This window comes from Rattus rattus, chromosome 1, assembly GCF_011064425.1.
Source record: "Rattus rattus isolate New Zealand chromosome 1, Rrattus_CSIRO_v1, whole genome shotgun sequence".
NCBI lineage: Eukaryota > Metazoa > Chordata > Mammalia > Rodentia > Muridae > Rattus > Rattus rattus.
Window position 1 is genome coordinate 181,429,895 of NC_046154.1, and position 14,909 is coordinate 181,444,803.

General features: G+C 34.2%; 1 protein-coding gene across 1 annotated transcript in view; it reads right to left on the minus strand.

Moving 5' to 3' along the window:
- Positions 1 to 889: 889 nt before the first annotated feature.
- LOC116913914 (leucine-rich repeat and IQ domain-containing protein 1-like) overlaps positions 890 to 14,909 on the minus strand; it is a 141,474-nt gene continuing 127,454 nt past the window's right edge. Inside the window, exon 12 of the mRNA XM_032918212.1 lies at positions 890 to 1,137. Within this exon, the coding sequence (XP_032774103.1) occupies positions 995 to 1,137 (143 nt within the window). The 3' untranslated portion in view covers positions 890 to 994. The remainder of the gene's footprint in view (positions 1,138 to 14,909) is intronic.

Consider the following 14,909-nt stretch of genomic DNA (forward strand, 5'->3'; position numbering starts at 1 on the left):
TGTGTGTGGAGGGGGGGGCGGGGATTAAATTTTAAAAAAGTAAACAAATGTATCTTGAAATCTGTTTAGTCATCTCTGGGTAAAGAATTTCACTGGAGAGCAGGAGAAACAAAAGAGAAACCTGAAGTTCACTGGATCCTATTACACAGAGAAACTAGGAAGAGTCACTGGAGTGCATGGTTTAGTTTCCTAAAAGGCATTCCAGATGGAGAGCGATAGAGCCTCTAAGCCCAGAGCCCAACAGCATTTTGCATACTGTACTTGCTGAGATAACATGGGGAGAATTACCCCCACACTAGTAAGACTTTACTAAAACTTGTCTGCAATTAAAGAAAATATACTAATACTTGCAAATGATCATTTTCAGCTCTGAAAAAAAAATCAAATGGCATTTTAAAGGTGTTTTAACAAAATTAAAAGTGATTGAGTATGTGTGAGTTGGATTGTTTTAAAGAATCAGAATTCACATATATCTCTTATAGACAAGGATAAAACACACTTGAGTAAAACATTACAGATATATTTTCAAATTACTGGGTTGATAAATGTTTAAATTTATATTTCACTTTAACTTAAAAGGCGCGCACGCACACACACACACACATATAATGAATTCTAAGATGCTAAGAAATTGGGGACATTCAATCTTATTAATGCAATAACTATTCACTAATATTTCTCTAATGTATTTATTTATGTATTATATTAAAGGAGTTAAAAGAATAACTTTGAATACATGCATCATTACATATAAACCAAAGGAGAAAATGTTCGTACAAATTGCCCTGCAGTGTCTCCACAAGAACGCAAGAGGATCTGTTAACTCTAGCAATAAACGAGAAAGTGGCTGTGCCTAGAAGACAACAGGAAATATCATAATGAAACAGTAAGTGCAATGTTTCGGAAACCTTGTTTCCGTCTGATAACAGGACCGTTTATCTGCAGAGTTAACTAAGTCATGTGCGTGGTGTTTGGAGTGCTGGAGCTGGGACTATTAGGTGGACGATTTCACCTTCTTTTTGCCACTTCCCCAGCCACCGCTGAGTTGAACAGGATTGTCACGGAATGATATGCGCTCCTTAATAGAAGGTCTGGTGTGTGTTACCATTGGTGCAATTATTCCCTTGTTTGAGCCACCTAGACAGTGATATTAAATATGCTTTTACTTATCATGATCCAGTAAAATTATACTCTAGAGTAAGAAGTAGTCCTAAATCAACCACGTGTCATTCAAAACTTTATATGCTCTAAGCTTATTAAAAGAAATTTAAAAAAATCTTTGTTATTGTCTCCAAAGTGATATAATAAAAAATTTGGCATGAATTGCTTTTAGGTTAAATAAATGCAAATTCTACAAGACAGAAGAGATGTCATTGTTTCCTTCTTTTTATTTAGGTAGTTTTATTTTTCTAGCTGTTGGTTCAGTGCTCCAAGACTATGCAGAGATGAAACATTTTAATCAATCTATGCATTTCTATGGTTAAAAGGTTACTATTGAATGGCTTATATTTTATAAAACAAAAAATATACTAAAATTGCCCTAAGAAGTTGAACCATTGAATTATTCCTTAATAACAAATATTTTGTGATAGAATATACAGTGCATTAAACATAGAAATTGAGAGTATCCTTAGAATGCAGTCTAACAAAACACACAGGCGCACACACACACACACACACACACACACACACACACACATACACACACACACACACACACCCCACTGCTGCTGTGGAAATGGAGGAGGCTACACATGCATTACAGGTTGGAGTGGGAGTGTCTTTTCAGCTGTACTGTAATGACAGCAAAGTGGCAGTCCATTTTGTGCTCAGGTGATATAAAGTGGTGTCAGCAGTGTGTGGGTGTGGGTGGGGTGGGGTGGGGTTAAGACTTGTTTATCTGGATCCAGTTATAGATTACTTGTGGAGAAGTAACAGCAACTGTTAGAGGTTAAAACAAATGGTAGTGGCAGAAATGGGCAAGTGGACAAAGCATGTTTTGTTCTGCAAGATCCAAAAGGGACCATACCAAGAATACTATTAAAGACTCGAGCTCATCTGCTTCAAATCTCCTGGGGATTAAGCAACTGGGCTGTGTTTGTGGGGAAACCACTGTAAAAGCAGCAAAAAGACACATTCCAGGGCTTCCTCAATACTGGCTTGAGGCAAAGGTCCAAACCGCAGGACTCACCATTGTGATGCCATCATGGTGAAATAACTTAAGACAAAACCAGGCAAACTCCCCCAAGCCCTTTTCTGTTTAGGCTAATATATTCTAATAAAAATTTCAATATATTTTAAAACATTCTAAAAGAATTAGCACAAGGATAGTCCTTGGTGGGAAGTGCTTTGTGATTTTAAATTTGATATAAGATAATGTGAGTGTGAACTTCAAAACCATTTCATATTGAAAAAACAGTCTCATAAGTAGAATACCGCCTTTTAGTTTCTAGTGTTAATACCGTGACTAACAAAAAAAAAAAAAATTCCAAGAAGTTACTGAGTGTCTGCAAAGGAGCTTATTTTACTGATAGTCTCCAAAAAGAGTATTTCTGGCAAGTGTGTGTTTGGGGACTAAAACCTATTGTTTCAACAAAGGGTGTTTGGGGCATAAAGAGGTTACAGTTTAGGAGCTGAGAGACTTCTCAGCTGGCACTTGATGGATATGAATCGCAGCAGAGAAACTAGTAAGGGAGAGAAATGACCACTGAAGTCGGCTTCCACATGTGGACACATTTATCCTGTGTTAATCTATCCCTGTCGGTGATGGCAGAACAGGAGAGGAGGGGTGCATTCAAGTAACAACAGGAGAGGAGGGGTGCAATCCAAGTACCAGGGATGATCTGGACTTGCACCAGTGATTTTCCGGATGCTAAACCAGCGACCTAAAGGCTGCCAGTGGAGCCTTTAGCTGACGACACAGCCCCATTCTCAATGTTATTGATTGGAAATATTTATAATATTAACTATATCAAAATCAATATAATTTATTTTTTCTCCAAATACAAGATTGGAAAGTCTACTGTAGACCTTTCTTAAAGCAGCGAGGGGAATCGACTTTACACTCCAGCAGCTAAAACTCTCAGAACAAACTACGCAGGTTTTTATTAGAAAAGTATATGTTCGTGTGTACATATGAGTGAGAATATATATAGAATATATATAGCTCAGACTATATATAGGGTGTGAGACTGTAAGTCATCTGAAAATAATATATTAAAATGACATCACTAGAAAGTGAGCACTAATTTCACCAATATCTAGAGAAATGTACTGCTCAGATAGAGAGAGATAAGTTAGGTTGTTGCACGCGTTATTCAAAATCATAGGTAGAAATAAGTGAGCTTTAAAACTGAGGTCAACAACATAGCTTATCATTGGCTAATAGTATTCTTCATGAAGCTATCTTATCACAACATGCACCGTTCAAATACCTTGGCCTTAATAACAGTTTGCAACCAAAATGCCATGGAGCATCTAAAAAAATATGTCCACATTATTTAAATACTTAGAGATAATTTTATGTGCTTCCAAAACAATTATTTTTAAATTAGATTAAAATATCTTGTTATGAAAGAAAGCAAGCAACCATTAATTAGAACAGTGTTTCTGCATCCTGAATTCTCTTACTAAAAATGTACCAGGTGGCCTATTTGTTTTCCTAATACTACTCTCTGGCCATAGTTATTTTGGATTTACTGATGAGCCTTTAAATCTTCTTGTACTTATTCTCACACTGCTCCTATATTTACAAAGGCTATTTATACGATTTTTTCTAGTGTAGCTCATTCGGGAAATAATGGCTACAATTTAAAAACATTATGGGATGAATTCGCGGCAATTGTGAGGTATGCTGTCAGTGAATTGACGACTCGGGAATTAGGCTTTAAAATAAGCCAACGCCGCAGTGAACACAGCATTTTCTAAGACAATGGTTTAGGTGTGATTGAGTGCTAGAGTTTATTGTCATGCTATGTGTAAATAAACAATTTAAGCAGTAATTCATATGTTATCTTCTCATTGCATTAGCGCGTGTCTTTGTTATCATATAAACTCTTAAATCGCTAGATATATTGAAAAAAATGAAGCATTAAAAGCACGACTGTGAAGGAATCATGTATTGGCGCTCGTAACAATGTCATTACTTCATCTTATGATTACTCCAAGAATGAAACACAGAAGTAAAAGGCAATTTAATGCGGTCAATGTATAATCGTTCTAAAATTACTTACCCGCATGGAAGTAAAATAGCAAAAGGTTCTTGCTTCAAGAAATTGATAGTGGAGTTAGACATACCACACTGAAGAGATCTCCAGGAACAGAAAAACATGGCCAAGGGGATTTTAGAAGTATTTTCCTGCAGTGTAATTGTTCTGAATTTTACTTTTTATCGGCAATCTGCAGAAAATTTGCAGGTGATCGCAGAAGCCAGCCAGTTGTTCTCTCAAATTTGTGTGGGAAATGTTTCCTCAGGAGTGGGCACTACTCCCCAAGAAACCACCTCTTTGCCACATGATCTATGTTTTGCTCAAGATTTGTTCTGGTCTTAAGAAAAAATAAAACATTTTTTTTTTATTTTTTTAGATTTAATCCTTGGTTCCTTAGCCAATGTCAAGGTCTATATATACTGTGTTTTGATAAGTAATTTAATATGTAAGATGCTCTGAATGACTCTCCCGGTATGTATAAAAATAACTGTTAAACAGGTCAAAATAGAGATCTCATGATGTATAGTCATACGTCATTGGATTTTCATCAATATACCCAACACTATGTGTCTGGTTATAAAAACCTTTGGAAAGGCCTTCCCATATTGTAATACTTAACGGCAGATACAGCATACGTAAAGCATGGAGGGGGGAAAAATCAACATTTTAATGAAGGTGGTGACCAGAACAAATTCTTAGCAGCAAAGCATTCACGGCAATTTAAGTGCTATGAGTTAGTTTACTGGTCAGGTTCATAGCAGAGTAGATAGGACAGACCTCAAGTGCCAACATTCTTAAAGATGACTGCTGTGTTCAATGTTGTGTCTGAATGACATTCAGGGGCATACATTTAAAATTCAACACCAAGAATCCAAGTAAGGAGGAACGGGTTACTATGCCCAGTGCAGATCTCCTCAATGTCAACCTGCTTGCTCTTGAGATCTTAAATTTTATTCCTATAGATTGCACATTATGAAAAGAATCTTTCTGATTCCCCAAATTACAACTGAGCAGTGAAAATTATACTTCTTTTTTTCATGTTTGGATGTTGAAAGAGTGTAAAACTGTGCAGCCTTGGTTGGCCTGGGATGCTCACTATGTAGACAGGAAAAGCCGGATCTCATAGAGACATGTCTGCCTCTGTGTCCTGAGGGCTGGCCTTAAAACAGCGTACCATCAAATCTGGCCTGTTTTTAATTCTTTTTATTATTTAAGAGACAAATAATAAAAACAGTAGGTTGAATACTCTTAATAGCCACAAAGACATCTGACAGAGTTTGTTATCAGTGTTAAGATAAATGCCTATGCTTGCCTTTTTCTTTTTGGGGAGGGGTTGAAAATGTAAAATGTCAACATGTATGACACAAATATTTAGCATTGAAAAGTACGTTTATTTTGAAGTAAAACCACACAAAATTAAAGTGTATCACATAGAGAAATTTATCATATAGAATATCTTGCGTCTTTACACCTCCTATAATAATTACCATGCATACTTAGTGTCTGTTTTTCTGGACACACACACACACACACACACACAACACACACACACACACACACACACACACACACACACACACACGGCAAACAAGCAGCACTGAAGACCTGTTCTGCTCTGATATATCCTCTCCTCATTACTGTTCTTATTGATCTTTTTCCTCCAGGAGGATTTTAACTTTGGTGTTTTGATTTGGGTAATAAAACCTGACCTCTGTGTGGTTTGGTTCAGATGTAGACTGCTACCCTCCTATACAGCTCCAAGTTACCCAGAACCCTACTTTCTATTGGTAAATTGGTTTTCATTCTCCTAATTGTTGTGCTTTTTCTCATTTCTCGACTTCATATTAGATAGTTATTGGACTTTTAAACACATTACCATGCAATCAAAAGTGCATCTCATTATGCACAGAGTGAAACTAAATAACCAATATTTCTAACACTCACTTTCTCCTATGTTCTTACATGGAATTTTAAAAGTCAAACCACATAGGTACATGTGTCATGCTGATTTGCGTGAAGTCTATTTGTAAAACTCTCCCATCCCTTTTTTAAAACTTTCTTTTCAGAACTATATTCTGTTTCTACATATTGACACCCATGAGTTCACAAGTATCTGTACCCGAGGAACCTTGCCATAGATAAGGTAAATGACTGAATGTATATTTTTACTTCAGCTTGACATATGTATTCATCTGATGCCCTCTAGCTCAGATGTAACACTGCATTTAAATTTTTCATTATCTTTTGTTTTCTTTGCTTCACATTACATTTTGCCAAAGTATGTAGCAAAATCATGTGTTTTGAGTAACCTCTAAAATGCCTGCTATACCCTTAAAATGTCAACCTTTAAAGCTCGATTGCATTTTCAAGCTCACTTGCTATCTTCGCAAGCTTCAACTGAAAACACCGCTTTAGTTCACCCACCCACTCATCATGTGCGTGCCTATGACTCTTCTCTAGACTCTGTCCTTTTCCTGTCGTTCAAGGAGAATTTCGTCACTTTTCTCCTGTGAACCAAATACTATCAGGAACTTTCAGACTGTAGTGGTTTCCCATGTGACACTATTCTCTGAATTTCATCTCTATTGTCCTCATATGGAACTTGTGAGACAAATGCTTATTTCCAAATCCCCAGATAGTGAAGACTTGTGGATAGGTTTCCCAAAAGTTTTTCATGGAAACTTTCATTATCCCCATTCATGCTTATTAGTTCTTAGCCGAGAGACATTTGGCAGCAATAAACATGACTAGCCTGAGGATTTATTATATTACTGCTCTTCAGTTTCATTCATTTGACAAATGCATTTCACATTTGACCATGCCCATTTATTTTTGTACCACATTAACTGGTGTAAGAAATTGGTTTGAAAGCAACAATAATAATATAAAGGAAAAAGTAGGGTAAAATTATTTATTTCAGAAAGGAAATTGTCATGAAGGAAAACAATAAGAATTAAAATGTTATAGCTAGAAACATTATGCTTTAATCTATTATCAGTAGAGCATGAATGGATATTGTCCTCAAAAATGGTACTTTTTTTTATTTGCAATGAATAAATGTAGCTGACATGCTGGGCTATTTTCCCACATAAGGGCAGACGAACTTTGTCTTTCTTTGGACTATGCCACTCTATATTTAAACTAGCTACTGTTTTAGATCTGCAAATGCTATCCGGGGGTTACTAATAACTGTTATATTTAACAATACATTGAAGGCATTGCTCACTGTTTCCAAAAGCTATCTCAGACCTTGGATGGTACCAATTGTGTCCAAGATTGGAAGGCAATAGTAATTTCTTTTGTGTATCCTTTCTTATTAAGAGAACTTTAAATATGATTTCTATTAGAGGAGTGCACTAACTGTATCAGCACAAGCTTGGTGTCCTAACAATTTAATTATCTAGTTTAAGTTACAATATTCTAAGTTATTTCAATGTTTGTTTGTTAATTGTCAAATACTTCAGAGATATAATATGAAGATTTAACTAGTCTATATATTTTAGAGTCCTTGCCCAGTACCTTTATACAAAAGAAAAAAAAATCAAAAATCGAAAACCAAAAGACACCCTCATAGAAGAAGGGGAGGGGATATGGGTTTATGGATGGGAAAACCAGGAAGGGGGATAACATTTGAAATGTAAATAAAAAGTTAAATAAAATATATGTAAAAAAAAAAAAAGAAAAAAATCCACAACAAAAAAATCCAGACACACCCACTCCCCACCCCAATAAGAGCCTTGGAATAGTAGTACAAGTTTGTGCTTGTGAGCCTAGTGATCTGAGTTCAATCCTTTCCTGGTTGAAGGAGAGAGTCCATTCTCACAGGAGATTTTCTGATTTCTACAAAAGCAGAGTGTACTGGGTGCAAGTGCACATGCCTGTTCACATCCATGAATGGACACACGCATACGCTCACACACACACATGTAGTAAGAAGGAGCCTTACAGTTTAAAATGTTACATTGCCAGAGACCAAAGCATAATAGTAGTGGTTCTTTGTGATGTTGGTAGAGCACCTTCCTGAAATTTATATTACTATAAAATAAAAATGAGAAGAAAAATCTCAGATTTTACGCTACAGAGAAAAAGGTTAACTGAAAAAAGTTTAACATTTTTAAATTTATGACTTACACTTATTTCTTCATTTGCGTGTGGAGAGTGGGAGCACGCACACGCGAGAGCCCTCATCGGGAAGTCCGAGGACAGCAGGTAGGAGGTGCCTCTCACCTTCTACCTGGTAGTTCTGAGGCTCCAACTCAGGTGCTTGGCCTTGGTGGCAGATGTCTTCAGCTACTGAACCATCTCACTGGCAGTGGTCACAAATATTTGTAATATCTAAGCTTATGTTTAAATCCGGGGCAAATATAATTTCTAGGAGGAATTATAATTCTAATGGTTTTCACAGACAGTATGAAAATCAGTTGAACATGTTCTATATTGGAGTTGTATATATGTATATATGTATATGTACATATATATGTACAACACACACACACACACACACACACACACACATATATATATATATACATTTATACATCACTGGGCTTTTAAAATTAAAATCACATTTTATTATTCAACCTGCTTAAAGACTACTTTATGTTTTTCCATATACTTCACCACCCATTAAACCCTTTATCACAATGAATTCCCTCATTCTGGTACTGAAAACACCATACTGAAGGAAGAAAAAGAGGGTGGGAATCTATGTCTCAAGCTATTATTCCTTGAGGCCCCCACTATGACGTCTTTGTAAAATATAGACTATCACTTTCAGTTGCAAATGGGAAGACACAGGCAATGAGGTAAGTTATTGCTCGAGGTGCGATGATAGTAATTTAAATTTAGTTTTGTATAACTGGAGTCTTTTTTCTTTCTTCTTTCTGTCTCCCTTCCTTCCTTCCTTCCTTCCTTCCTTCCTTCCTTCCTTCCTTCCTTCCTTCCTTTCTTCCTTTTTCTCTACTTTTTTAGTAACACAGTTTCTCAGTGTAGCTCTGGTTGTTCTAGAACTTGTTCTGTAGAAGAACATGTTGTTTTCCAACTCAAAATTCTGCCTTCCTCTCCCTCCTCAGTACTGGAAATAAAGGTGTATGTCACTAGGGCCCACCTGACTAGAATTTATCTTAAAGAAGAAATTTTGATTTATATTTAGTAACAAAGCATGGATTTAATACAATAAGAATATAGACAAAATAATTGGAAAAGAAAAAATGTAAGATAGATATTTGCTTGTACAAGCATTGGCTAGGGCTTATAGCTTATCTAGGAATCAGGCATATAAAAGTAAAAATGAAGAAAAGTTATCAGTGTGTGAATGCAGTAAAATCTCGGTCTATCTATCTATCTATCTATCTATCTATCTATCTATCTATCTATCTATCTATTGCTCACATATCTCTGTTGTTTAATGATCTTATACCTTCAACAAAATAATTTAAGCTTCATAAACATTTAATTAAAAGATAGTTTTAGATTTCTATATCCTTTATATTTTTGAACCAATTTCCTGTCTACTATTCAAAGCTTTGGAAAATTTCTGTTACCAAATTGTTTAATGTGTTCAAAGAATACTAGCACAGATTTTCAGTTATGGTCATAAAAGCATAAACATATACTTTCATAACATTAAGAATAGTGTGTACTACGAACCTTGTAAAAATAGACAAAAAATAAGAGACTTCTTCATATCGTATTCCTTAAGATAGATAATGTTTGTAGAAATTATTCTAGAATTATATAACTATAAGAGTTTTCTTTTTAATTATTCACTTAATTCTTTTATGTTTACTCTTTAAAAATCTAAGTATAAGTAAGATTCTAGTCATTTAGTGAGTAGGAAGGAAATTTAATTTATTATTTTAAATATATAGTTTCAGTTTATATGAACGTATGCAAGCTAGACATAATTAAATATAACTAGAACATGTTCGAGCATAAAACTAACAGATAATTAACATAAGTGTAAGAAGTTTCTAATATTTAGTGAAAAAATAATGGGTATGAATTCAACTTTTGGAATGTGAGGGACCTATAAAAAGTAGTATAAATGTCTAGGTAGTCAAGAGCTGGTTGTAGTTATTGAAGCTTTGATTTTTAAAAGGGATATATGTTAGGAATAGGCAAAATGCTTGTAAAGTCTGATGACAAAATGGGCAGGTAAACGCATCAAAGAAACGATAGTATTTGAAAACTTTAAAAATCAATGTATAGTTATAGTCATGTAGCAAGAATTAGGAGGTAATGCTCCCTACATTTTTGAGAGTTATCACCTATTTTATCCTATGTATGTATGTATGTATGTATGTATGTGTGTATGAATGTATCAATGTATCAATGTATGTATGTATACATGTAGGTATTTATATGTTTATGTATGGAGAACTGTCATCATTTATCTATTATTTATCATGTATCAGTTGATATTATAGTTTCATTTAATTAACAAATGTGGTAATATTAAATAAACATGATTGTGCTTTTCTCATCTTTAATAGCAAGATGTTCTGATGGGGGGGTCTATTATTTTGGCTGGTGAGATACAATCAAGTATGACCTGATATATATTTTTTGTATTCAAAATGGTTTCTCTGTTGACCTCAAACAGGTGCTATTCCATAATGACAGCCATATTAAGGTGTCAAGGTCCCTCTAAGGAGGCTCTCATATCAGTAGTCTATGAAGAATACTCCTTGTGGTAATAACTAGATCTACTCAGATGATAACTCATAAAAATAACATATTACAGAGTTTTGCTCAAGGGTAACAAGTGTTATGTTTGATGGAGTTTCTCTGAAACACATACAACCTCATTTAATCAAGCATCTTCACAGTTGAAAGAGCTGACAGGAAGCTACGAGCATTGGTTCTTAAATTGTAAAAATTACTACTTTGAAATATTAGCACATTTGTAGTGGAAGGAGTTTTTTTTATCAATGCTTCCAGAGAGAAAAAAAAGGTATTTCATATAAAAGATACTGATGTTTTTGAAAGTAGCATAAATGTCTAGATGGCCCAGTGCTAGTTGGATTTTCATATTTTTGAAAGCAAAATGGAAAACTCTCCTCTATTGCAAAATCATAATATTTGCTGTGGACATAATATTGAGACATAATATTGAGATATAGATAGAGACTAATGTTTTAAAAAATATTAGAATTTAGAAATTTAATTTAATGGAGAATTATATTTATGTTATGTGCTAGTCACTGATTTATACATGATTATCAATACACATTTATTTAGTGACATTTTTTCTCAATTTCATGCCTAAAATACTGTGAATAAAATACCACTTAATATAGTCCAAGCTGTGAATTGAAGACTGGATCCAATTTACTTTCTATACAAATGTTCTTTGTATTTACTCTCAATATCTATACATTTACATACTATTCTAGTCAGAAAACAATAATTAGCACCTGAACTTATAAATTTATATTCATTATCAAGTTATTACCAGTTACCAAAAAATGCAGCTTCACAATATGATTTGCAATAAAGGGATTTCTTTAAAATCTCTCTTTTATAATAAAATTCATGCTCACGTTGCTCGTGAAAATATTTTTAGAAAAGTGTTGCAAGAAGATGAACATTTTGAATATTTTACTGGAGTGTGAGTACAGTGTGCCCTCTGATAAGCTTTCCCTGATGTTTAAGACCAAATCATGAGCCCAAATTCTCAGCAAATATTTATATAGATCAATAACTCTGTGATGGGTAGACAGGGTGATCTTGCTCTGTATTCTTCTTTGTGTGATATACTGAATCAACAAAGCATAAGCCACATTCCCTTTTGAATGAACAAATGATGACTTGACTTCATAAAAATAGGAACTCCAGAGGTTTGTGCCTCATGACGGACTTATTTGAAAAATTTACCAGAAATGAAGTCCTTCACATATTGACAGATTGTCATCATAAATGTTTATAAATGTGAGGACTTGGGGCAGGACAGATATTTTTAGACACTAGAGAATCGACTGTTGAATTTCTACCAAAGCTTTTTGCTTCCTACATTGGTATACCTTGCCTCCAGTGAAGGATGCTATCCTTTTTTGCTGTTAGGTATTCAGGGAATTCTCATTTGCCCATGCATTCACTCATTCATACATACATTCACATAGTCAATATACATTAAGGACCTACTATATATCAGGAGCTTTCTGTGAAACTGAGAATATTTTATTTAATTCCCTTATGCAGAACATGAACTTCTAGGAATAGAGACCAAGATCCATAAACTTATAAAATTAGCATGACATGACTATGGTCAGTAGAATCTGTTTTGTGATTCTGGGAGAAAATTTTCCCAACTATAGAGGCCAAGTTCTTAAAAAGCTCACATTCATGTTGGTTGAATTCCATCATAAATGCAGTTCTGGTACATGAAAATCTTTTATTATCACTCTAAATCACACATAGAGTTTGAAGAGTTGTATATAGTTTATTTAGTTTAGAAACAGAAAATATTCACTGAAAGATAAAGTAATAAAAATATATGAGTATAGCAGTAAATCTCTATTCTCAGTGTGTCTTCTGTGTATACATTGTATAAAAGACAACATTTGTTTATAGGACAACCTTTTGTTATAGGCTTGTAGGAGTGTTTCATACATTGTAGATCTCTAAACTGCTGTGGTTATGTGTTTTATATAACATTTCAAATATATGTGTCATAATACTTAAGAATTAAATTCATTCAGCATATGATCATAAGTATAGTTTAGCCCAAATTACTCATATGTATACATTTGTATAAAGAGACATGCATCAATATGCAACATGCCAATGATTCTTGATTTGAAAACATTAAATTATATTATTAAATGTGCTCATTCCACTTGAAATAAAAGTAGCAGTTATTTTTAGAATTTACTTATAATTTAGATTCTATTACTAACTCTCAGTCTACATTAGTTATTGGACATGAAGGTCAAAAACTGCCATTCATGCTTTTGATCACAAAATTTATCATTTTAGGATAAGAACTGAAAAAATAATATCAATATATTTGAGTCAGTAAGTAGTCAGAATACCTTTTCTACTAGTATTAAGTTTTCAAAACCCTAAGCAAATTTCTGTAGTCTTCCTTAGGTATTCATTATTAGGAAGAAGGCCAAGTTAAGACATATTGAAAACTAAGTTTCCTTTCAAATCTCATTTTACATTGCTTCGGTATTTGAACAAATTTGCGATAAACACTCTGTTATTTAATGTTTATTCTTTTATTTCTTTAGAATGTGGAACCTCTGACCCAGAAAGATTTACATTTACAGTAAAACTGTTACTGTGATATATATTAGATAATAGATATTAAATGAGAAAAACAGAATAAACCAAGGCAATTAGAAAAATAAAAACACTTCGCCTAACTCTTCCTTAAATAAGACACTTTCTTGACATTCAAGTGATGGATAGCAAGTCAACCTCCATTATTTCTTTGCAAACCTTAAGATGGTTTGGAAATTTAAACAGTGATGGTAATCTGGGCTTCTTTTAAGGAAAAGTTAAAATGAAAGGGCACAAAAATTAGGAATTTTCTAGGCCAAAACATAATTGCTTCTGATGGCTGGCAAAGTAAAAGAACATACAAAAGACAGAAAATTCTGCTGAGCCTTTGTTTAAAACAATGCAATAAGACAAAAAAGCTACAACAGAAGGAGAAAACAGTGGGTCCAATTGTTTCAGCCTTTTCAATATGTTAAACAATGTCACCTGTTTTACATAGTTTTGCTCATTTCTTCATAATAGCCTGTGAGAGAAACATTATAACCTCTGCTTTTCAGAGGAAACTGCTTAGAATTTAACTTACCCACAGTCCTCCGACTTGTGTCTGATAGTAGATGTAGGATATTAGGACCAGAGTTCATCTGATCACAAAGAATACACATTGCACTATTACTGCAACAGGGAAGGGAAATGTCTGTAGGAGTCCAAAGGCTCAAAGAGGGTTTCACAGCTGTGACCCATAAACCACTTTCTAGATGTGGCCTTCAAAGTAACAAAGAAATGCTTTAGTTTTTAACAAGGTGACAAGCTTTGAGAGAGAGAAAGAGAGAGGGAAAGCTCAAGGAGAAAGAGCTTTCAAAGCTGTAAGTGGTTGGCCCAGGGCCATGAAAGTGCAGTTTGTAAAATCTTTGAAGGTTAAAGGATCTCTATAGACTAAAAGGCTAAACCAACTATTTTTGGTCATGTGACTAAGAGTAAAGTTCATATTCATATAAATATAACAAATTAGCCTATTTATCTGCACCCTTGAGATCTCTGTATAATAAGTCAGCTTTCATTCCTTGGCGATGACTATAAAAACAGTTATTATCGCTTATTTGACCCGATGTTATTCTGAACGCTTTCTATTTGATTCTAACAGCAACCCTTTAGGGATGACTAGGTAATGTTTGATGTGAGAACTCACAGTCTTTACAATTGTATTCTGCTGCTGGCAGAGTAGATGAATAATTACAATGACTAAGTACTTATCCAGTTATTTTGTCATTTAATATAATCTTTTTCTAAAGTGGCTTATTAGAGAATTTCACTTGCTTAGTATATTAAAAGATTGTTAGTGTTTGCAATACTAGCCATCTATCGTCAACTAATAATTACTTCAAGCAGTTGAAATAGTATTATTTTAGTGTATTACGGATTGTATTTGGTGGAGATGGGAATCTGTAGGTGATGGGGTAGGATAAAAGAACGTAA